The sequence below is a fragment of the Durio zibethinus genome, chromosome 18 (genome assembly GCF_047325235.1).
Source record: "Durio zibethinus cultivar Kanyao isolate XHJ-2024 chromosome 18, ASM4732523v1, whole genome shotgun sequence".
NCBI classification, from domain to species: domain Eukaryota; kingdom Viridiplantae; phylum Streptophyta; class Magnoliopsida; order Malvales; family Malvaceae; genus Durio; species Durio zibethinus.
In genome coordinates, this window is record NC_143179.1 from 16,896,655 (window position 1) to 16,921,452 (window position 24,798).

Consider the following 24,798-nt stretch of genomic DNA (forward strand, 5'->3'; position numbering starts at 1 on the left):
ATTTTTACCACCTTTTTTCTTGCCTTCAGTGTCATTTCTCTCGGTGTTGTTCCTTTAACGTCCCCACTTCCATGTTTGTTCGTGTGCATGCTAGGCCTTTTTTTCTTTTCATTGTACTGTTTACGTGTTGGGTACTGGTTTCTAGTTATATAAGCCAAGCATTCTCTTTTTATTGGTGAAGTTCGCATCCATTCTCCATACTATTGGTCCTCTCCTCTTCCTAACTCTACTACCATTTCATGATCCATTTTAATATGGCCCAGTTTCCCACATACATAGTAGAAATTTGGGAGACGTTTATAGCTCAATTGCCTCTCATAAACCATATTTTGTTCTTCCTTGCAATAAAAACACACCTTCTTAAAGGTTTTGTGATATCTATTTCCACTCGTATTCTTAGGAAGATTCCACCCATAGAAAACAAATGGTTACACTATATTTGGATTGAGGAGAAGAGAAAGAAAGGAAATGAAAATAAAGAAAAGTAACGAAAATAGAAAAACCTTCATTTGTTTGGATAAATTTTTAATTTAAAAGAAAGGAAAGAGGTGAAAACTTAATATTTTTTTATTTTCTTTATAATCTTCACTTTTTTAATATCCTAATTTGGGAGAAAAGCTAAGGAAATGAAAGTTGAAAAAATTTTATTTTTATAAAAAGATTATTATATCTATTTTTTTATTATGACATTAAATTTAATTATATAACTGACATTTCCTATAAAAATAATTTTTTTATGAATATTTTATATAACAGCAAAGTTTATAAATATTTTATAATTTTTCAAGTTTTAACAATAAAACAACTCAAATTATTGTCAGAATAAATTAAAAAGTTGAATTAAATACAAAATTAAGAATAAATAAATAACTAGCTAATATATTTTATCATATTAAATATGCTCAATTTTGTTTAGAAAAATTTGTTTATACAAACTAAGTAATATAAAGATATATTTGCATATTATATGTTATTTTATAAAAAAAAATTATAATTAAAAAAAATTATAATAAATTATTTCATTTCCTTTTCGCTTATCAAAACAATGATTATTAGAATTTCTTTCCTTTCATTTTCTTTGTTAATTTTACTTATCCAAACAAAAAGTACATATACATTTTCTTTTTCTTTAAACAATTTTTCTTTCTTTTCCTTTCCTTTATTTATATATATATCCATATATAGCGTTTTGGTCCACACCTATCAATACTCCCAATTTCATTCCTATCTTCTTTGCCATATCTTTGGTTAGCATTTTCAACGCCAACCCATGGACCATAATCCAGAACTTTGCTCTATCAAAAGAATAATCTGTTGGCCTTAGATCACCATTATACTTTCTAACAACTAAAAAGTTCTTTTCAAATGACCATGACGACTCTTCGAGAACTCTCTTCTTATCACTCTTTGACCCAAACTTAAAGATTAATAAGTTTGGTTCCAACACCATCATTGTTATCTCTCTGGCTAGCTTCCATATCATCTGGAACATATTGATCATTGCTTCCCTATTGAACATCTTGTTAGTAGCTTCCCTAGTCACTAAAAGACCTCCGATGGATTCGATTCCTCTTCCAGCCCCTCAATTTCAATGCCTTCCTTTTCTTCTTCAGTTAGCCTTAGCTTTGACCATTTGCTTTCCAACTCGTCCACAATTATTAGAACTTCATGAGATCTTAACCGTGGAATTAACAGCCTGTTTCTACTCTAATATACTGGAACTAAGAACGCTTGCATACTGACAAGACTATGAAAACTCCTCGTACAAAACCCAATGTTCCAAAGAGACTCCATAATTAAACAACAGAAGTGCATTTTATTTTCTCTTGACATTTATAACATCTTTTGTTTTTCTTTTTAAATTATAACTTGGGTGTAAAATTTCACCGTACGGTTAAAGACAAATAATAAAATATGCTCCGTGGCTTAAAAAATAAAAAGTTACACTAACCCTGTTTGAGGATTTTTTTTTTCGGTTAATTTTAAAGTCAAAACTGTTGATCAATTTCCCTTTTTTTTTTTTTTTTTTTCGTTACATTGTTGTAAATTTCGTTTTAGTAATGCTCATATCAGTCAATATACTTTAGTTATATTAAAATATGATATAGTTAAGGGTATTTTTTTTTATCAAATTTGTACTGGATAAACCAGTTATTTTTGTTTGTTTTGATTAATTTTAGTGAACTTTGATAGAATAGTTTGCTTCGGCTAATATTTGAATGTAAAATATGTTTTATAATTTTTAAATTGTCTTTTGTTGTTTGATTATTTTTTAACCTAATAAAAATAAAACCAATGAGTAAAAGAACCCTTAAAAATTGGATTTCTCTATTTTTTACCACATCTTTTTTTTTTTTTACATTTTATTTTTTCAAACAAATATTTATAAGTATATTAATTTTTTTTCAAGAAAGCAATTGTACTCTCCCTAAAATTTAAGAATCCTAAAGTTAAAATTAATATTTTTTTCATTTCTTTGTTTTATCTTAATTTTACATGAAAAATTATTTATTTAAATAGTATATGATCAGATTAAATATTTTAAAAAATCATGATAAACTAATGATATTATTTGTTATACTTTTAAATTTATTTATTTAGTTTTTTAAGATATTGTATATTTATTTTACATATTATTAGTATTATTATATATAAATTAATGTTTATTTATAAACATATTTATATTAAATAAAAAAACTAAAATAATATGTCGATACCAACATATACTTTAAAAAAAATTAAAATATTATTAGATATAATATTAACAAACTCGCTTTATTACCCTTTATTCTTTGAATTTCTAGTTACTCTTATCTCCATCAATGTCATATATATCAATAATAATGTCATATATGTTTTTTTTAATAGTGTTGATTTGGAAATTAATGAAAGAAATCTCAGGTTATAATAACGTGGCACTTTTTATATTTTCAAAGGATCAAATTTATTTGGCCTCTGACAGCAGTGTTCTTTTTTTTTTTTTTTAATAATTTACCTTAAATCAAATTATCATGAGTTGCTTATTAGACTCGTTCTCTGAATATAAAATCTCGACTTTATGAATACTTGACTTTGTGAATACTTGAGTATGAATTTTTTTTGAATAAGACAAGTCGTGGGGAAAGGGAGAAATGAAACAAGATTCTTGAAGAGTTGCCTTGTATTTATTAAAACGCGTTTTAAGGGCCAGCTTGTTAAGTGTAATAAACGAAAATTCTTTGAATAGTTGCAAAGGAAAAATCTTTGCAGAAACTTTGCTAAATATCCCCAGACTTTGAATTAAGGCCTTACCATTTTGAATGGGAAAATAATGGGAAGACATTTCAGACCCATCTATTGACCGTTGGAAACTTTTCGAGTATAAATCTTAACAATTTTATAGTTCTAAGTTCATAAAGCCAGAGAAAGGAATTGAATCTGTACTTTTTGGCCATGGCTGCCATTTTATTACTTTTTCTTCTGTCTACCTCCATCATTTCAACCGCAGTAGCTCAACCAAAGCATTCCAATATAAGTCTAGGCTCGTCTCTAACACCCGCAGGCCAATCCGCATGGCTATCCCCTTCTGGCCTATATGCCTTTGGATTTTATCAGCAAGGTGAGGGGTATGCTGTTGGAATTTTTCTTGCTGGAGTTCGCCAGAGGACTGTGGTTTGGACGGCCAATCGAGATGATCCTCCTGTTCCAAGCAGCGCTAAGTTAATTCTCACAACTGATGGAAGGCTCATTCTGAGATCAACACGAGATATATCCATTACTGATTCCACTGAAAAGGTTGCCACAGCTTCGATGCTTGATTCTGGCAATTTTGTTCTATACAATTCAGACCAAGAAAAAATCTGGGAGAGCTTTAAATACCCTACCACCACCATTCTTCAAGGACAAAAACTCTTAGCTGGGACAGCGCTATACTCTAGCGTCTCAGACACTGATCAGTCGACAGGATTGTTTCTACTTAGCATGCAGACCGATGGGAACCTTGTGCAATACCCGGTGGCTCTGCATACACCCACAGCACCGTATGCGTATTGGGCATCTGGTACATCAGGAGATAATGTGAGCTTGACTGTCGACAATGATGGCCATACGTACTTACTCAATTCCTCAGGAGTCAACATAAAGGATATATTTATAGGAGGATATGATACCAATGAAACAATCTATCTGATGAAAATTGATCCGGATGGCATCTTCCGAATCTATTCTTATAAATTAAATCAGGATGGCAACGGATCAGTAATATATGTATCTTCTTCAGACAGGTGTGCGCCTAAGGGTCTATGCGGCCTTAATGCCTATTGCGTTATCACTGAACAAGGAGCTGAGTGCAAATGCATACCGGGATTCACTCCGGTAAAAAAGGGCAATTCTAGTGCTGGCTGCGAAAGGGATTTCGCCATGCAAAGCTGCAATAGGAATGATCAGAGAAACCAGTACACCATTCAGGCGGTTGATAATACGGAATGGGAAGACAATGGATATTCTGATTTGTCTTTATTAACCGAAGAAGATTGTAAATCTGCATGTCTGGAAGATTGTGTGTGTGAAGCTGCTATGTTTAAAGAAAGAAACTGCAGGAAGCAAAGGCTGCCTCTGAGATTTGGGAGATGGAAAGTTTCTGAACAAAACGTTGCTTTGATTAAAATAGGTCTATCTGCGTCCACTGAATCAACAAAACATGATCAAGGCAAACGAAAACGTGATATGGTAATTTTAATAATTGGTCTTTCATTGATTGGCTTAGTGGTTTTGTTGGTATTTTTTGGGGCTTTGATTTTTAGAAATCATTTCTTCACATACAAAATGGTTTCTACGATTACCACCATAAACTTGTGTGAGAATGTTGCTCCGATATCATTTAGTTTTGCAGAAATTGAGCAGATGACTAATAGTTTCAAGGATGAAATTGGAAAAGGAGCATTCGGGACAGTTTACAAAGGAACAACTTCGGATAGCCTGATGGTTGTTGCGGTGAAGAAATTGGACAACGTATCATCTCAAGGGGAGCGAGAGTTTCAAACAGAGATGAAAATTATTGGTAGAACTCATCATCGAAATTTACTTCGACTAATCGGCTATTGCCACGAAGGGGCTAATAGGTTGTTGGTATACGAGTACATGGTCAATGGATCACTTGCAGATGTACTCTTCACACCTGAAAAAAGACCTTGTTGGAATGAAAGGGTGGAAATTGCCCGCAACATAGCAAGAGGTCTCCTCTATCTTCACGAAGAGTGTGAGACTCAAATAATCCATTGCGACATCAAATCTCAAAATATACTAATGGATGAACAGGGTCAAGCAAAAATATGTGATTTTGGATTGGCCAAACTTCTAAAGCCAGACCAAACCAAAACCTTCACTGGGATCAGAGGAACAAGGGGGTATGTTGCACCGGAGTGGCACAGGAAACTGCCGGTGACAGTCAAAGCAGATGTTTACAGCTTTGGAATTGTACTGTTGGAGATCATATGTTGTCGACGGAGTGTAAATTGGAGTCTTCTTGAGGATGAAGCTGTCCTCGAAGAATGGGTCTACCATTGTTTCCAAGCTGGTGAACTACGGAAACTAGTAGAGGATGATGAAGAGGTTGACAAGAAACAATTGGAAAGGATGGTGAGAGTGGGACTATGGTGTATCCTGGATGAGCCTACACTCCGCCCTTCCATGAAAAAGGTTCTGTTGATGTTGGAAGGGACAGTTGAGATCCCAGTACCTCCAAGCCCAACTTCATTTTTCTCTGCTGTTTGATTGGTCGATGCTGTTTAAGATTTGGAGAAGGGAACTTTGCAATTGCTTCCCTTCCGATGCGTAATTTTGCTGCTGTTGTTGTTGTTTTTTTTTTTTTTTTTTTTAAACGAAGTAATTATTAGGTCAAGCAATAAAAAGTGAAAAAAAAGTGTGTGAATCTATTGAGAGTTTGTGAGATGATTATGAATTGGCTCAAACGATGAAAACAAATTAATTTAAATCAGTTCTAAATATATATATATATATATTAGATAAAATTAAAAAATCTCTTGTCGCCAAAAACCAAAATTTTTGTAGCCATTTTTCCTTTTGGTATAGTGTTTGTACGAAATAATAAGAGCATTTTTTTTTTTTTTATCAAAAGGGTTAGTTTAAGATTGTTGTCCATTGAAAAAAATTCCGTAGCTAGTGTGTTAATTGATTGAAGACTGAAAAGAGGATGGGTTGAACAAATTGGTTATATGTGTATCAAGAAATTCTTGAAGATAGGAAGCACTGTGTATGGTAATTATTTTATTTTTTTTATTGTTACATTTTTTAAAGTAATTTGATATATTTAATTATTACACTTAATTAGGGATATAATAAAATAATAATAATAAAGGAATTGGCTCAGAAATATTTTTATTTGCAGGAATTTAATATATATTGCTCTTTAATATTATGTAAAATTATGTCTGAAAATATAATTAGACTAGAAACTAAATTAACATAAATAAATAAAAAAAAAAACCTTCACGAGCCTTTTTCTATTAGTACGACAAGAAATTGTGCTACATCAAAATTTTAAATAAAAGATTTTTGGTTGAAAACATTAACAATGTTTTTGTAGTTTTTTTTTTTTCCAAGTTTTTCTCATAAGCTCTTCCTTTTATTATACTCAACTAAAATTTTAAATTATTATTTTGATTTAATTGAACATTTCAATGAAAATGAGGAAATTTTGTTTCTTTGCCACGTTCAAGTTTGACGTATCATGCATGTTAAATATAGCCCTTATTTGGCGACACGATATTCTCCATTGATTTTAGAAATTTACGTGTCAAAATTTAATATAATAAGATTACTATTCTACTAGTTTTTTCAAACTTAAGATTTAATTAAAATAATTTATTATTTCTTAAAAGTTAAATTTTTATAAAATTAAAATTTGATTTTTAACATTTATAATTTTTTTTTTATCTTCCACTTCTTTTGCATAAAAAAATCTAATAATCCTCTTTTTACTAAGTGATGCCGAAAATTGATGTTTTAGATATGGATATTAACTATAAATAGAAACTCACAAAAAAACTAACTCATAAAAATTTAAATAATGACAGAATATGATTATTGGATTAAAAGAGATAAAAGTTCACCACCAAGACTAAAAACTAAGGGATATAGAAACACTACTCTAAGAATTCTAATTAAAGATATAGAATAATAAAAGTTCACAACTCTAGGAAATCCACCTAAGAAATACAAAACTTAAAAAACAATCAAGAAGATTGCTTAAGGATAAATAAAACTCTGTTATGCCTTTTACCAAAGAATAATAAAAACTATATAGGTTAGGAACATCCCTCTAGGCATAGAAACTTTCAAATTGCATTGCTAGAATCATTCCTAAAATCATGAGATTTTCATGTGAACATAATCTACTCATTTACTCCTGAACCTGACCATAATCTCATTCATATTCATAATCTTCTTTTTCAACTAGTGTGAATGCAATCTCCCTATTTCAACCCACCTTATTTATGTGTGAATTTGGATCAAGGACAAGCCCATCTTATTTTTGGATAAGTCTGCCTTATCTAAGCCCAAGTTCTATGATGTGCAGACACTTCGATGTCAATCTTCTCTAGTTGAAAAAGACTTGTCCTCAAGTCTGAACTAATATTTTTGTCATGATAAGGTGATAAATTAGCAACATTGAAGGTGAAAGATACTCCATAAGTGTTGAAAAGCTCTATCTTGTAGGCATTCTCTCCAATACATTGGAAGACTTTAAATGGACCATCTGCCTTAGGTTATAATTTGTCAAACTTTTCTGGAGAAAATCTCTCTTTTTGTAAGTTAATCCATACCAAATCACCTTTTTTGAACTCCATATATTTTTTATGCTTATTTGCTACCTTTTTATATTTTTCATTTTGCTGTAAAATCTTAGCTCGCATTTATTCGTGCAATCATTTGATACTCTTAGTCATCTCTTATGCATCTCTATTAAATTATTGATTAGTAGGGAGAGGAACTAAATCTAAAGGACTGACTGGATTCTTATCATACACTACCTCAAAAAGGCTGCAACTAGTGGTTTGGCTTAGTGAGTGGTTGTAGGCAAACTTCACTTGAGGTAAAATAAAATCTCATTGCTTGATATTCCTTCCCACATAACTTTTTAGAAGGTTGCACAAGTTACAGTTGATTATTTCTGTTTGACCATCTGTTTGAGGATGATAAGAAGAACTATGCTTGAGATCGGTGCTGTGTTTCCTCTAAAAGGTACACCAAAAATGGCTAAAAAACTTGGGATCTCGATCAGACACCATGGATCTAAGAACTTCGTATAGCCTTACAATTTTTCTGAAATACATATCAGAAACATGAGAAGCATTTATAGTTTTGGTACAAGAAACAAAATGGGCCATCTTGGAAAAACTATCCACAACCATCATGATAGAGTCTTTGTTTCTCTAAGTTTTGGGCAATCTAACCACAAAGTCCAAACTAACATCTTCTCAAAGAGCATTAGGCATGGGCAGTGGAGTATACAATCCAATGTTTTGGCCATGACTCTTAGCAATGAGGCACACTCTACATCGTTTAAAGTGTTTCATCACATTTCTCTCCATTCTTGGCCAATAAAATCTATATTGTAAAAGAACAAGTGTCTTGTCCCTTTTAAAGTGTCCGTCCAATGCACCATCATGAGTTTCATTGATTAAAGCCTATCTCAAGAAAAATGAAGGAATGCAAAGGTTATTAGCCTTGAAAAGATATCCATCATACAATAAATCACATCAAATCCAAGAATTTCAATAGCCATAGTCCCCAATAAGGAGTGCTTTTGACTCAAAGCATTTGCCACCACATGTTTCTGATTTATATTTGATAGTGAAGTTGAAGGCTTGAAGAAATTCCACCCAAGCCATATGCCTTCAGTTGAGCTTGTGTTAGCTATTTATAAACTTCAAAGCCTTATGGTTTGAATATAGGACAAATGACTTGGGAAGGAGATACTGACTCCAATGGAATAATGCTCCATATATAACATAAAACTCTTTGTTATAGGTTGAATACTTTCTCTTGCCATCATTGAGCTTCTTAGTGAAAAATACTATAAGCTTTCTTTCTTAACTTAAAATAGCACCTAATCTAAAATTGGATGTATCACATTCCACCTTGAACACTTGATCAAAATCTGGTAGAGACAAGATGGAAGATTCAGTCATCTTGGTCTTGATAAGCTCAAAGCTGTGTTAGGCTTCTTTACTCCACTTAAAAACGTTATTCTTAAAACATTTAGTGATGGGAGCCACAATGAAGCTAAAACTCCTAATGAAATGCCTATAAAAATATGCAAAGCCATGGAAGCTTTGGATATTATGCAGAGATACTGGTGTTGACTAATTTAAAATTACCTCAACCTTGCTAAGATCTATCTTTATTCTTTCATTTGACACCACAAACCCTAGAAACACAAGGTTGAAAGTAAAGAAACTACATTTTTTTAGGTTAGCATAAAGTTTTTGTTCCCTCAATATGCAAAATAATTGGTGTAGATGATTCAAGTGTTGGTTTTCATCCTTGCTGTACACCAAAATATCATCAAAATAAACTACTACAAATCTGCCAATACAAGGTTTAAAGATATGTTTCATAAATCTCATGAAAGTACTAGGAGCATTAGATAAACCAAAAGGCTTTACCATCCATTCATAGAACCCTTCCTTTGTCTTGAAGGCTATTTTTCACTCATCTCCAAGCCTTATTTTAATTTGATGATAACCACTACATAGGTCTATCTAGAAGAAAATAGTTACTCCACGTAGTTGGTCCAATAAGTCATCTAAGTGCGGAATAGGAAAATGATAAACAACTGTGATTTTGTTAATTACTTTACTATCCATACACATGCGTCATGATCCATCTTTTTTAAGCACCAAAAGGGCTGGGACTGTATAAGGGCTCATGCTTTCATGCACCATTCTTTTTCTCACCAATTCATTAACTTGGCATTGCAACTCTACATACTTTTTAAGACTCATCCTATAGGCTACCTTATTAAATAGAACAACTCTTGAAATGAGGTCTATGCAGTATTAAATGTCCTTTATTGGCAGTAGACTAGTTGGTAGCTCTTTTTGGACAACATCTTAAAATTTTGCCAATAATGGTTGTATCACTGTAAAGGGCTTTTCATTATCTTTATTCTTTTCAATCAACACCAATGCATACATAATACTATCCATCTTAATTTTTTTTATATAATTGGCCTTGATAAACAAACTACTTTCCTCTTTGGTTGGTTTTAACATCACTATAGCTTGGTAGGGCCTAGGATGATTTTGCATCCTTCATAAATGTGTAAGTGTTATGGTAACCATCATAAATAACCCTTCTGTCATAATGCCAATGTCTTTCAAATAGTAAATGACAAGTAGCCATTGGAGCTACATCACATCACAATTCATCATTGTATTGATTTTCTATGAAAAAAAGAACCAAACACCTCTTGCTAACCTTGATTTCATTTTTTTTCTGCAGCTATGACAGCTTATATGGTTGGGGGTGATCCATTACTTTGAAGCTTAATTTCTGCACATAAAGGTTGAAATAATGTTTTCAAAACTTTCACTATCAATTATAATATCACATACCTTCTTATGGGTTGTACACCGAGTGTGAAACATGTTTTTATACAACCAATCTTCTTTCTTAACAGGTGCAATACTTAAGTTGTATTATATGACTAAAGATGCTCCACAATCACTATTGGTTACCTCTTCTTCCTCTTCAAGGTTTTGATCATCTTCAATCAGCTTTTCTTTATTTCTTTTAAGTTTTCCTCTACTAGAGTCACAATCTTCCTATTTGGGTATTCTGAAGCAATGTGTCTAAGCTCTTGACATTTAAAACACCTTCTGGTTTGTGTATTAGATTGAGGCTTGCTTGTTAAGGTTTCATCTTTCTTTTGAGGTTGCTTTAGATTAGGCTTAAAAGAAACAACAGTTTTGGATAAGTCACCTTTATTGATATAACTTTCTCTGGACCTAAATCTCGAGCTGCTACCACGGGCCTCTTTTTATTGTCTCTCCATCTTAAGGGTATACATCATTGAAAGTCTAATAGGGTTGTAGCTGCACCATATTAGCTATCTCAATCTTTAATCCTTCAAGATACCGAGCGATAGTTTGCTCATCCTATTTCACCAATTCACATTTTAACATGAAGTAATTAAACTCAACCGTATACTCTTCCACTGAGAGATCTCTTTGCTTTAAGTTATGGAGCCTAATGAAGACATCTTACTGAAAGTTATCTAGGAGATACTTTCTCTTTAACTCTTTTTTCATTTTCTCTTAAGTTACAATTACTTTCTCTTCAACTCTTTTTTCATTTTCTCCTAAGTTACAAATTGTCTCATGCCTTCTCTTTCCCTTTGTTTTTTCAAAATTTTCCACCAAAAAGATGCATGCTTTTTGAGTTTGATGGCCATTAGCTTCACCTTGCGATATTTAGGGGCATCATGGTATTCAAATATACATTTTACCGTGTGTAGCTAATCTAAGAATTTTTTAGGTTGCATCTTCTCCTTGAATTCAAGAATTTTTATCTTTGGATTGAATATGTTAGGTTGAAGTTAGTTTCTAAGTAGATAGTCTCTAACTTATCGTGGGTGAAATAGGGTGCTATCATCAGAATCACTGTTGTTTTTATGGAATGGATTAGTTTCTCTTTCATTTTCTTTATTTCTCTTTCATTGCCTCCTTATCTTCTTTTTTTTTTGTATATGCAGTTGATTTTATAGTTGAAGGATCTGTTGCCGCATCTCCTCTATAAAGGCATCAATTGGGTCAATATTCGTAGTTGCTACAATGTTAGTGTTGGCTTCAACCTCTTCGTTGATGCTTGATGATGACAACCTGCCATAGCTCTGATACCAATTTAATGCCTGTAATTGATGTTTGAGATATGAAGATTAACTGTAAACAAAAAACTCACAAAAAGATAACTCACAAGAATTTGAATAATGACCGAATATGATTGTTGGATTAAAAGGGATAAAAGTTCACCACCAAGACTAGAAACTAATAGATACAAAAACACCACCTTAAGAATTTTAATCAAGGATATAGAACAATAAAAGTTCACCACTCTAGAAAATCTATCTAAAAGATACAAAACTTGAAAAATAATAAAAAAGATTGCCTAAGGATAAATAAAACTCTATTCTACCTTTTACCAAAGAATAAGAAAATATATAGGCTAGAAACATCCCTCCACGCATGAAAACTTTCAGATTGTATTGCTAGAATCATACCTAAAATCATGAGATTTGATGTGAACATAATCTACCCATTTACTCATGAACCTGACCACAATCCCATTTATATTCATGATCTAATTTTTTTTAGCTAGTGTGAACGCAATCTCTCTATTCCAACCCACTTTATTTATGGTGGATTTGGACCAAAGATAGGCCCATCTTATTTTTGGATAAATTTGCCTTAGTTTTAGTTCAAGTTGTATGACGTGCAGATACTTTGGTGTCACTAAAGGAAATAGTCTTAGAAGAAAACTTTGCTAAATCACTAAAACTTTAAATTGGCACTAGTAGAGGTGATAATTGGACAAGTTGATATGGTTTGAATTGGATCATTTTGAATTGGGTTATACCGAGTTAAAGAAAATTCAAGTCCCTTCATAATCTAATCATTTTAAGCTCAAGTTCCGTAGGTTTTGAGTCTTTCTAGTTTTGATATTTGGGATTATTTGAATTTGAATAATTTTATATTTAAAAATTGAGTTTTAAAATCAAATCAATATAATTTTAATTAATTTGTATTTGACTTATTTTAAACTTAAATTATTGACTTTTTTTAATTAAATCAAATTGAATCAAATCAAATTTGAAAAGATTGGGTAAATGGATTGGAGATGATTTTGCTTAGACCTTGTTTAATAAACCATTGCAAATTTTCATTACGCTGAAAGTGAACATTTTCAACATTTTAATTTTTTCAATGCATTTGATAATACATTCTAAAATCCACTTAAAAGATTTTTTTTTTTAATTACATTAGGAGAGTAAAGCCTTAGTACAAGTAAAGGGAATGAGAGAGGTCTGATTCAAAACCAAGCTCTTGATGTTTCCTCGAGCACCTTTAGCCACTAAACTAAAGATTTGGAGACCACTTAAAAGAATTTTTTTAATTAAAAAGTGTTGAATAAGATAAGTAGGAGTAGACTTATCACTTAATGCAAAAAATATTCATTAAAATATTCATTTAAAATTTTTTGAACTATTTTCTCCTTAAAACCCTACTTAATATCTGCAAGAAAATAAAAATAAAATGATAAAAAGATAAATTTTTAGAATTTAATATTTTACAGCTATCAAACAATATATTTATGTTCAGTATTTACTTTTCAATAAAATACTAAATAATTTTATAATTCAAATTCAATAATTAAATTTAATATTAAAAGTTCAGTACTTAAATTTCAGCGTTTAGGTTTTTTTTTTTTTTTCGTTTATGAAACAAAACCTTACTCTAGATGCTATTTTATTTTACCTGTTGAAAGTCTTACTGAAGTTAAGTTTCAATTTATTCAATTTAATTAAAAATAATACCTATTACTTAAATTTTGGTTACGTTACACAAAGTTGATTTTTTAAAGTGCCACGTGTTGCATGGTGGTTGGCCACTGTTTACTTTTTCTTTTAATTTTTTCTTTAAAAATACTAATTTTTTAATTTATAAAAAATATATATTATTTAAAAGATTATATTTTTATGTGTAAAATTCGTTTATACCAATTTTTTTTGTTTTTTGTTTTTACTCTATTTTATTTTTCCTTTTCTAAATAAAAAATTTAATTATGATTTTTTTGGTTTTAATTTTTTTAGAACATACTTGATCAATGCGTGGCTAACAATCCCATTTTCTTTGACCATTGTGTGTCATTTTTAGAGTTTTTTTTTTCTTTTTAGCATTTTTTGGGTTTCTTTACTTTTTTAAAAAAAAATTTATTTAATAAATATTTTTTAAAATTATAAAAATATATCTTTTTTAAAGATTTTATTTTTTATGTTTTAAGACCCATTTATATTTTTTTTTTGTTTTTACCCATTAAACTTTTTTTAAAATTTAAAAAATTTAATAAAGAGTTTTTTATATTTTTGTAAAATCCACTTGAAACCAGTTGTATGTCATGTGTTTTTTTTTTCTTTCCTTTTTTTTTATTTTTTAAAGTATAAATGATATATTCTTTAAATTTTGTATTTTTTATTTGTTAAACACACTTATACCAAACTTCTTTTTTACTTTTCATTTTTCAACTTTTTTACATTTTCCATTTAAAAAAAATTTAATAAAGATTTTTTGAAGGATTTTTTTATAGCCCATTTGAGTAATATATGGTTAACAATATTGTTCTCTTGGGCTATCGCATGCCATTTGAAGTTTTTTTTATTTTCCTTTTTTTTTTTGAAGATTTTTTTTTAGTTTTAAACTTTTCTTTTAAAGTATTTAATAAATATTTTTTCAAATTATAAAAATATATATTTTAAAAAAATATATTTTTATGTTTTAAACTCACTTTTATCAAACTTTCGTTTTTGTTTTTACTTTTTTACCTTTTTTCTTTTTTAAATTAAAATAAAAATGTAATCAAGTTTTTTATGATTTTATTTTTATGTCGGACCCTCTTGATATCAATAGTATATCATATTTTTTTCTTTTTTTCTCTTTTAATATATTTAGTAAATAATTTTTATATATTTTTTAAAAACCCACGTAATGTCAATAGTATGTCAATATGACACATGATAAGTTAGTTGACTGTAAGATTTAATGTGCCTTCAAAATTCAATAACTTCTTTAGATTGAGATGCAAAAAGATGGCATATCTATTTTAGAACAGAAGTGGTAGCTAATTTCACTTGATCAGTTTGGCAACAAAATGATGAAGGCTCATATTAGAACTTTTTAATACCATAATAATTACAACATGGAATATTTTCAATTGATGTAATGGAGAAAATGAAGGAGTATACAATGTTTCCTTAATAAAATAGTTTCATATTAATTCTAAAGAAAATTGAAATAAATACAATTGTATATCTTTCATTTAAAAATCATATAAAACTAACATTGTTTGTCATATGGAAAACATAGAGCTATGTATAACCAATCATTCTTTAATTGCTTTTTTTTGCTTAGGATAATCTTTCATTGATGCTTTCATTAATTGAAAGTAATTGCATGTTCTATTAATTGAACACTTAATTTTTCTATTATCTAAAAAAAATTGTTGTATATAAATTTTTATTATATATAAATATTAAAATACAAAATTTTAAAAAATAAAATAAAATAAAATAAATTTCTAACCTGGATATCTTGTCATGTTTCAATGAATTTTGTTTCACCTTGAAAGAATTCATCATTGCATAACTTTTCTTTTTGATTCTGGCCAAATCTGATGCACAAAATTCCAAGCAATCAATAGACAATTTTGTAATGGAGATGAGCCAATCATTTGTTTGGAAAGAAAAGAAGATTTTTTACACAAAATTACATGAAGATAAACATGCATAAGTTTTGCACAAAAAATGACATAAAAGTTTTCATTTAAAAGTTACTGTTTGATGTCTAACCTGATCTAAACTTTTTAATGATAATGATATTAGGCATATTAAATTTGAATGATGTTGAATATGTTGATTAAGGATGTAAAAATATAAAACTTTTTTACTTTTTTAGTTTAGTACTTATTAGACGGTATACTCAATATTAAATCTCCTTCAATGACTATTAATTTGACAATATATGCATATGGAATGCATGAATGTGAACTTATACATGCATCTCTAATAGATGTATGATGTATGTAGGTAGATAATTTATGCATCAATAGAGTCATTTTTAATCTTTAAAAGAATCTACTATTTGTATTTGTTCAGGGAAACACTGTAAAAAGCTAAAGAGTTGGTTCATTTTGGAAAGATTTTCAAATTATGAATATCTACGAATAACATTAGCTAAAGAAGTTCAATAGATTGAGTCTAGGTACTTTTACTTTCTATTATTCTTATCATGCAATCAGTAAATACTGTTAATAGATATTTTATCATGGTTGAAGCATAAACCATGTTTTACTGACTCTTGAATATGCATAGGAATTATGTAAATGTAAATATATATATATGATTGATTATTGAAGCAAAACTTTATGTGAATGATTATTGCTTCCAAGAAAATGGGTTTTCATTAGAATCACACTAATATATGTAGCAATTTAGCCTTTCATCTGCATTGCTTTTTTGCCATATTTCACCAACATTTATGTCTTTAAGTCTTCCAATGTCAATAACATACTACAAGGTAGTCCCCTGCTTGCCCTTTTCTCTTTTTCAATCTCTAACCATGGTCACGCATTTCTTGGTTTTTATATTTAAATGAAAGTTGTAAATGTTATATATCTTGTATTATCATTTCAACATTGTTAGCAATTTAGGTTTGTATCTTATTTAATTCTTTTGTGTTAAGATGTTTGCTTTTTTTTTTTTGAAAGATGGCTCCATAGTTAGATCATTTTATTCGACTCATGAACATAGGTTTATTAATTATATTTCTTCCCAAGTACCTGGTGACTCTTCCTTAGATATTATTAATGGTATAGGGATATCAAGAAGATTCATGCATAGTTTCAACAACAATATTGAGTTTGCTTTTGTTATTTAATGATTTAGTCTTCGCCTTTTAAGTTTGAGCTTTTTAGGATATTTTCTAACTCAATTGATCCTTTAAAAAAAAAAAATCTAAAACAAAAAAGTCAAATTGTTTTGTTGTTAAATGAAACAATTGCCTCTGAAAGCTCTAAAAGATCTTTTATGATGATCATCCAAGTTAATGCTCTCTTATTTGTGTCTATTTTAAGATCCACTTCTCTAAACCTTTAAAATTTAAATCAATTAAAGGTAAATGTTTCTTCTGGTAGATCCTAACCATACTCCTTTGACTAAATGATTGATAAGACCTTTAACTTTTTTATTTTTGCTGCTCAATATTTTTAGATGTCAAATTAAGACTAATACAAAACCCAACTAAAAAAATGTATTCAAATTGAATGGGAAAAAGTAAATATACCTTGGATAAGCTGTTGTGATGATTCATGCACATGATTTTTTTCCCTACAATGCTGAAACTTTTGTTCTCTGAATTATCGAGTCTCCAAGGTAGTTTCTCGCTTGCCCTTCTCTCTTTTTCAATCTCTAATCATAGTGTCATAATATCTAGATCCAGGGATCTATCGCTAGACATTGACTTTTAGGGAGTCGCCACCAATCTTTTTTATCTAGGTGCGATTGGCCACCTAAGGAATCTGTCCTTTCAGGGAGCGCCTAAGTTTAAGGGCCCCTAAAAGAATAGGTTCAGGCCTACTAACCAGAACAGAGTTCGGGAGTTCGATTACGTGTGAGGAAGGTTATAACACCCTCACAACGCCCATCAAAAGATGGTACTAGCTTAAATTTGTGTTATCCAATTAGCCTTAAAATTTTACCAAGTAATTAATTGTTGTAAATTATTCTCAATTGACTCTAATACTTTTAGCAAAAAATTGAGAAAATTCCCTCACCTCAAGAGTATGCAAGAAAAACTACTATTTCACTTGCAGAGGCTCCATCGTCTGATTAATTAAGGAAAAATAAAAATCAAAATCAAAATAGAAAGGAAGGAAATGATGATTGTTCTTGTGTAGGAAAAATTGATACTTTCAACTTTTCCCCAAAAATATTTTTTTGGAAATTTTGATTTTCAAAGAAAATTGATACTTTCAACTTTTTTTCAAAAATCTTTTATTGAAAATTTATTTTTAAGGAAAATTGATACTTTCAATTTTTTCCTAAAAATATTTTTTGAAAATTTTGATTTTCAAGGAAAATTGATACTTTCAACTTTTCCCCAAAAATCCTTTGTTTTTGAAAATTTATTTTTTTTAAGAAAAATTGACACTTTCAACTTTTCCTCAAAAATTTTTTTTTGAAAATTTACTTTTAAGGAAAATTGATACTTTCAACTTTTTCCTAAAAATATTTTTTGAAAATTTTGATTTTCAAGGAAAATTGATACTTTCAACTTTTCCTTAAAAACCCTTTTTTTGAAAATTTATTTTTAAGGAAAATTGATACTTTCAACTTTTCCTCAAAAACCCTTTTTTGAAAATTTATTTTTAAGGAAAATTGATACTTTCAACTTTTCCCCAAAAATATTTTTTTAAAAATTTTGATTTTCAAGGAAAATTGATACTTTCAACTTTTCTCCAAAAATATTTTTTTGAAATTTATTTCTAAGAAAAATTGATACTTTCAACTTTTTTTCAAAAATATTTTTTTTATTTTTATTTAAAGAGAATAGAACAAAATAAAAGTGAAAATAAATGAAGATAAAAAAATAAAGAAAAGTAAAACAAAAATAAAATAAGATAAAGATAAAAAATATTAAATAAATCTAATCTAATAAATATAAATAAATAAATAAATAAAATAAATAAATAAATAAAACAAATAAAACAAAACACTTGGAGCGGCTCGGCTATCGGCTCAGCTCGGCTCGGCTCAAAGAAGAGAAACGGCTCGGGGGGCGACTTGTGAAGCTCGGCTCGACTCGACTTGGCTTGGAGGGGGGGCACACGCGGGTCAGGAGGCGGGTCGACGCTCGGGTCGGGTCTCGACAAAAAGCGCGGATCATCTGCATCACTTAAGGCCAAAACGACGTCGTTTTGGAAGGGTATATAAGGTCTTTTCCTCTATTTTTCGACAGAAAGCTCCTCCCCTCTCTCTTTTTTCTTCCCTTTTTCTCTCCCTTCTCTCTAAAGGCTGAAGAACTCCGGTTGAATTTCGTCGAATTCTGGAAAATATCGTCAGAATCTGGAAAATTTCATCGAAAGTTCACCGAGAGTTGGCCGGAAGGTTGTCGGTTTCTGGAATTCTTCGTCGAAAACTGGGCAGCTCACCGAAAACATCAAATTTGGTCGAAATCTTTGTCGAAAAATTCAAACTTCGTCGAAAAATTCAACCGAAATCTGGAATTTTCTAAAAATTCCCAAAAAAAAATCGCCAAAAAATCTTCAAAAAATTTTGCTAAATCCCAGAACACTCCTAAACCTTTTCTTAGCTTTCTATACGCCTCTTTTTCTCTCAAATCAGTAGCTTTGCTCACTGTTTTTTTTGTTCAGCATCTATTCCAAGAGGTCCCTTTTATAGGGATTGATCAGGAGTTCCTGATCAATCCCAATTCCTCTTTGAACGGAGATTCAATCTTTGAGTCCAATCTGGACTCTTCTGATTGAATTCCCATTCACAATGGGATTCTTCAACTTTCAATCACAGCCATAAAAAAAAACAAAAAATAATAATAATAATAATAATATAATAATTAGATAAACAAAAATCATATAAACGGAACAAGAAAAGAGAAGAAAAAAATTATTAACAGATAATTAGAAATACAATAAGATAAATCCAAAAAAAAATATTACAAGAAAAAAAGAATAATAAATAAATTATAATATAATAATAAATATATAACTATATAAATAAAATACATATAAATATTAACAAAAAATAAATAAATAAATAAATAAAGATATACATATATTAATACATAATAATATAATAAATAATAAAATACATAAAATACAAAAGAAAAAAAATAATACAAGATAAAAATTGAATTGGGCTTACCCATTTGGGCCAGGCCCAATTGATCTGGGCCTAGACCCAATTGGGTGTCTACAGCTGCCCTTCTTTGCACATTTTCTGTGAAACAGAAATTACGCAAAGACGTAGACACCCAATCAAGAATCAGCTCAACATTGTCATTTTTTATTTTTTTTTGTTTTTTGTGTTTTTTTTTATTTTTTGTTTTTTTTTTACCAAAGCTCCTCTAAATAGAGGCTCAACGACTTTAAGAAACATAAATTGCTCCTCTTTTGAAAATAAATTGCTCCTCTAAACAGAGACACCACGACTTTGAAAAATAAATTGCTCCTCTAAACAGAGGCACCACGACTTTGAAAAATAAATAACTCCTCTAAACAGAGGCACTACGACTTTGGAAAATAAATTGCTCCTCTAAACAGAGGCACCACGACTTTGAAAAGTAAAACAAAGGCACCACGACTTTGGAAAATAAATTGCTCCTTGACAATCATGTCCAAAGGAGTTGAAAGTTGTGTTTGAAGGAATTTCAGGAGATTATGCCCAAAGGTCTTATAAATCAACCCTGATACCAGAAGACATCCTATTTCAAGGATTGGGGACTTACCTGACAAGCTTTTTCTTTTTCAGTTTTGTAAAATATCTTCATATCTGTCTTCTCTATGTGAGATGTTGGAACACCCTTGCTTCTTGAATTTATACACTATACTTTCCTGAAAGTAGTGTATGCTATGCAAATGCATATGAATTTCAATGCATGCTATGCAAATGTTGGCCAAATAATTCCTATTCAATGTATAGTACTCAAGTTTCTCAAGCTCTTTTTTTTTTCTTTCTTGGGTGTCAAGCCCTTTGATTCCTCAAGGATCCAATTGCATTGCTCTTCTAAGATCGAACCAATGTAGCTCTTAATTATTTCTTCCACTCATATTCTTCCTGTAACAAAAAATCTCTTCCCAAATTCAATGTCCTAATCAGGAGCTGAACATCTCGATTCTGCCTTTTTCACTTTTGACTTATTCAATGTAATGTAAAGATCTTTTTATGTTGTTATTCATTCACCAATCATTATTTCAAACTCAAAGAGTAAGAATGCATTTGCACATTTCTTTCATGGTGGGGTATTGAAAAGAAAAGAATATGAATGGTTGGGAAACAGTTATTAGGAAAAGGCACAAAGAATGAAATAAAACGTTTCTTATTAGCAAAATGTTGGCAAACTTTGGCCAAGAGAAAATTACAAGGATAGGTATGGGGGCAAAGCCTAAAATGAACAATCAGATAATCATGATAACACATCTCAAAGTTTTTTCTGAAAACTTAACCCTCTGATGTATTTAACAACTTGGAACTCTTTCGAATTTGCTAACCTCTATATCAGTAGACTTTCAAATTCGATGCTGTATTCTCCTTATCTAAGTCGCCTTTTCAGATTTTTAACTTAGACAAACCCCCTATGACTCAAACCGCCCTTTTTGGGTTTTCCCCTTGAGTCCTCCTTTTTCAATCACTTTTTTATTTTTTTATTTTTTATTTTTTTATTTTTTTTTATTTTTTTATTTTTTTATTTTTATTTTTTTTCAAGCATAGTACTTCTTCACGGCATCAGAATTTATAGAATGGGGTAAATCATTTTCATCAATCTCAGTCAGTATCAACGTTCCACCCGAAAAAGCTCGTTTCACCACATACGACTATTCCCAATTCGGAGTCCATTTTCCTCTACTATCGTGCTGGATTGGGAGAATTCTTTTCAAAACTAACTCTCCTTTTCGAAAACAATGGGGTCGAATCTTCTTATCATGAGCCCTCATCATTCTTCTTTGATACAGCTGACCATGGCACAGTGCAGTCAATCTCTTTTCTTCTATGAAATTTAACTGCTCATAATGTTCACGAATCCATTCGACTTCTTCTAACTCAACTTCTTTTAAAATTCTTAAAGAGGGGATCTCTACTTCCACTGGTAGTACAACTTTCATCTTATAAACCAAAAAAAATGGGGTTACCCCGGTAGAGGTACGAACTGACGTTCGATATGCATGCAAGGTAAATGGCAACTTCTCATGCCAATCTTTGTAAGTCTCGGTCATCTTCTCCAAAATTCTCTTTATGTTCTTATTGGCTGCCTCAACTGTCCCATTCATTTTCGGATGGTATGGTATCGAGTTGTGATGCTTGATCTTATATTGAGCACATATTTCTTGCATCATCTTACTATTTAGATTCTTGGCATTATCTGAAATAATTCTCTCTGAAAGTTCATATCTACAGATGATCTCTTTTTTTATGAACTTGCAAACCACGAAGCGTGTCACATCTGCATACGATGCTGCCTCTACCCATTTTGTGAAGTAATCTATCATCACAAAAATGAATATGTGCCTATTAGAAGCCTTTGGGGTGATTGGACCAATAACATCCATGCCCCATATTGAAAATGGTCATGGTGGTGCCATAACATGTAAAACAAATGGTAGAGCATGGATCTTATCAGCATATATCTGGCATTTATGGCATTTACGAGCATAATCAATGCAATCATTCTCCATCGTCAACCAGTAATATCCTGCCCTCATGATCTACCTTGCCATTATATGTCCACTAGTATGTGCCCCACATATTTCATCATGCACCTCTTTAATGATTTTTTTCGCTTCAGTCTTATTTACGCACCTCAATAATACTTGATCTTTGCTTCTTTTGTACAGGACATCCCCATCCAAGAAGAAACTCATAGCCAATCTTCAGATGACCCTTTTATCATTTTCTGTTGCTTAAACTGGGTACTGCTGATTCTTAACATACTGTAAGATGTCATAATACCAGGGCTTTCCATCTTTTTCTCCCTCTACATTAGAGCAATAAGCTGGTATATCCTTAACATCTAGCTTGATGGGCTGAATGTCAGTATTGTCATTAATTCGAATCATTATAGCCAGAGTAGCCAATGCATCAGCAATCGAATTCTCTTCTCGGGGTAAGTGATCAAACTGGATATCTTCAAATTGTTTCATCAACTCTAGAATATACTTATGATATGGAACGAGTTTGGAATCTCTCGTCTCTCATTCTCTTTTTAATTGATATATAACTAAAGCTGAGTCTCCAAACACTTTTAGTTCCTTCACTCCTCTATCTATAGCAGCTTGTAAGCCTATGACACATGCCTCATATTCAGCGATGTTGTTTGTGCAATTAAAATTTAACCTCGCTGTTACAAGACAATATTATTTTTCAAGAGAAATCAGAATTGCTCCAATTCCATGCCCCAAGGCATTAGCAGCTCCATCAAAGTACATTCTCTAACATTTTTCTACATACTCCCCTTCTTCTAGTTGGGAAATAGTCATTAAGTCTTCATCAAAAAATTTTAGCTTCATCGACTTATACTCTTCAGTAGCACGATTTGCAAGAAATTATGCTATAGCACCTCTTTTTATTACTTTTTGGCTTACGTATATAATATCGTATTCCGAGAGCATTACTTACCATCTAACGATTATTTCAGACAAAGAAAGCTTCTCGAAGATATACTTAATCGGATCCAGTTTCGCTATGAGCCACGTAGTATGATAGAGTATATACTGTCTGAGTCTTTTGGCAGTCCATGCTAATGCATAACACATTTTCTCCAATGAAGAATACTTGGATTCATATTCCGTGAACTTTTTACTCAGATAGTAAATAGCTCTCTCCTTTCGATTAGCCTCATCTTGCTGCCCTAGTACACATCCCATTGAATTTTCACATACGATTAAGTATAAGATTAAAGGTTTCCTTGGAACAGGTGGCACCAATACTAGAGGATTCGATAAATATTGCTTAATTTTATCAAACGCCTCTTGACATTCTTCATTCCACTTCTCAGGATCATTCTTACGGAGAAGTTTAAAAATAGGATCACATTTGTAAGTGAGCTGAGAGATGAACCGAGAAATGTAGTTCAATCTTCTCAGAAAACCTCGAACTTCTTTTGGTGTGCTGAGAGGTGACAGATTTTGAATAGTCCGTATCTTATCGGGATCGACTTCAATTCCTCTTTTACTGACCACAAAGCCTAGCAACTTCCCTGATTTTACCCTAAAAGTGCACTTGGCTGGGTTTAACTTTAACTGAAATTTTTTCAACCTCTTAAATAATTTTCTAAGGCTAGTGACATGATCTTCATCCCCACAAGACTTTGCAATCATATCATCTACATACACTTCGATCTATTTATGCATTATGTCATGGAAGAGTGTTACCATGGCCCTTTGATATGTTGCCCCAGCATTTTTTAACCCAAAAGGCATGACTTTGTAGCAGAAAGTTCCCCATATGGTTACGAAAGTAGTCTTCTCCATATCATCTGTAGTCATTTTTATCTGATTATACCCCGAGAAACCATCCATAAAAGAGAAAATCGAATGCTTAGCCGTGTTATCTACCAGTGTGTCAATATGAGGTAAAAAAAAGTTATCCTTTGGGCTAGCCTTATTCAAGTCTCGATAGTCTATACACATTTGTATTTTTCCATCTTTTTTAAAAAATGGGACTATATTGGCTACCCATTCTGGATACTTAGCCACTTGTAAAAAACCTGCATCAAATTGTTTTTTCACCTCTTCTTTAATCTTTAGTAGCATTTCGGGCTTCATCCGTCTCAATTTCTGCTGAACTGGCTTACATTCTGGCTTTAGAGGTAATCTATGCTCTACTATCTCTGTGCTTAGTCATGACATATCCTGGTAAGACCAAGCAAATATATCTACAAATTCTCAAAGTAGGTCTGCCAATCGTTGCCTATTTCCTAATGAAAGTGAAGTGCCCATTCTAACCTCTTTCTTACTTTCTTCATCTCCCAGATTCACTAAGTTCACTACCTCATGATGAGGCTCAATTGGCTTATTCTCTTGTTCAATCATCCTCATTAGGTCCAGAGGCATAACATATTCTTCAGAATTCTCTTCATTGTCAAGTTCATCAATGTTAATTGAATTCTCAAAGCTAACCTCTTGATTGTTATCATGATTATCTTCATGTTCATTTAAAGACCTACAATTGAATGAAATGGGATATGTTGACAAGATGTGCTTGAAAAGATGGAAATAATAAAGGCATAAGAA

The 24,798-nt window shown here is 31.0% G+C and overlaps 1 protein-coding gene across 1 annotated transcript; it reads left to right on the top strand.

Annotated features, from left to right (window-relative positions):
- The first annotated feature begins 3,080 nt into the window (after positions 1–3,080).
- Positions 3,081–5,910, top strand: LOC111300635 (G-type lectin S-receptor-like serine/threonine-protein kinase LECRK3). The gene has a single exon (XM_022896263.2). The coding sequence runs from the start codon at positions 3,433–3,435 to the stop codon at positions 5,749–5,751; it is 2,319 nt and encodes a 772-aa protein (XP_022751998.2). The 5' UTR covers positions 3,081–3,432; the 3' UTR covers positions 5,752–5,910.
- Positions 5,911–24,798: the final 18,888 nt, after the last annotated feature.

Bases quoted from the DNA above. Each gene is read 5' to 3' on its own strand.
- LOC111300635 (XM_022896263.2), top strand. From the start codon at position 3,433: ATGGCTGCCATTTTATTACTTTTTCTTCTGTCTACCTCCATCATTTCA.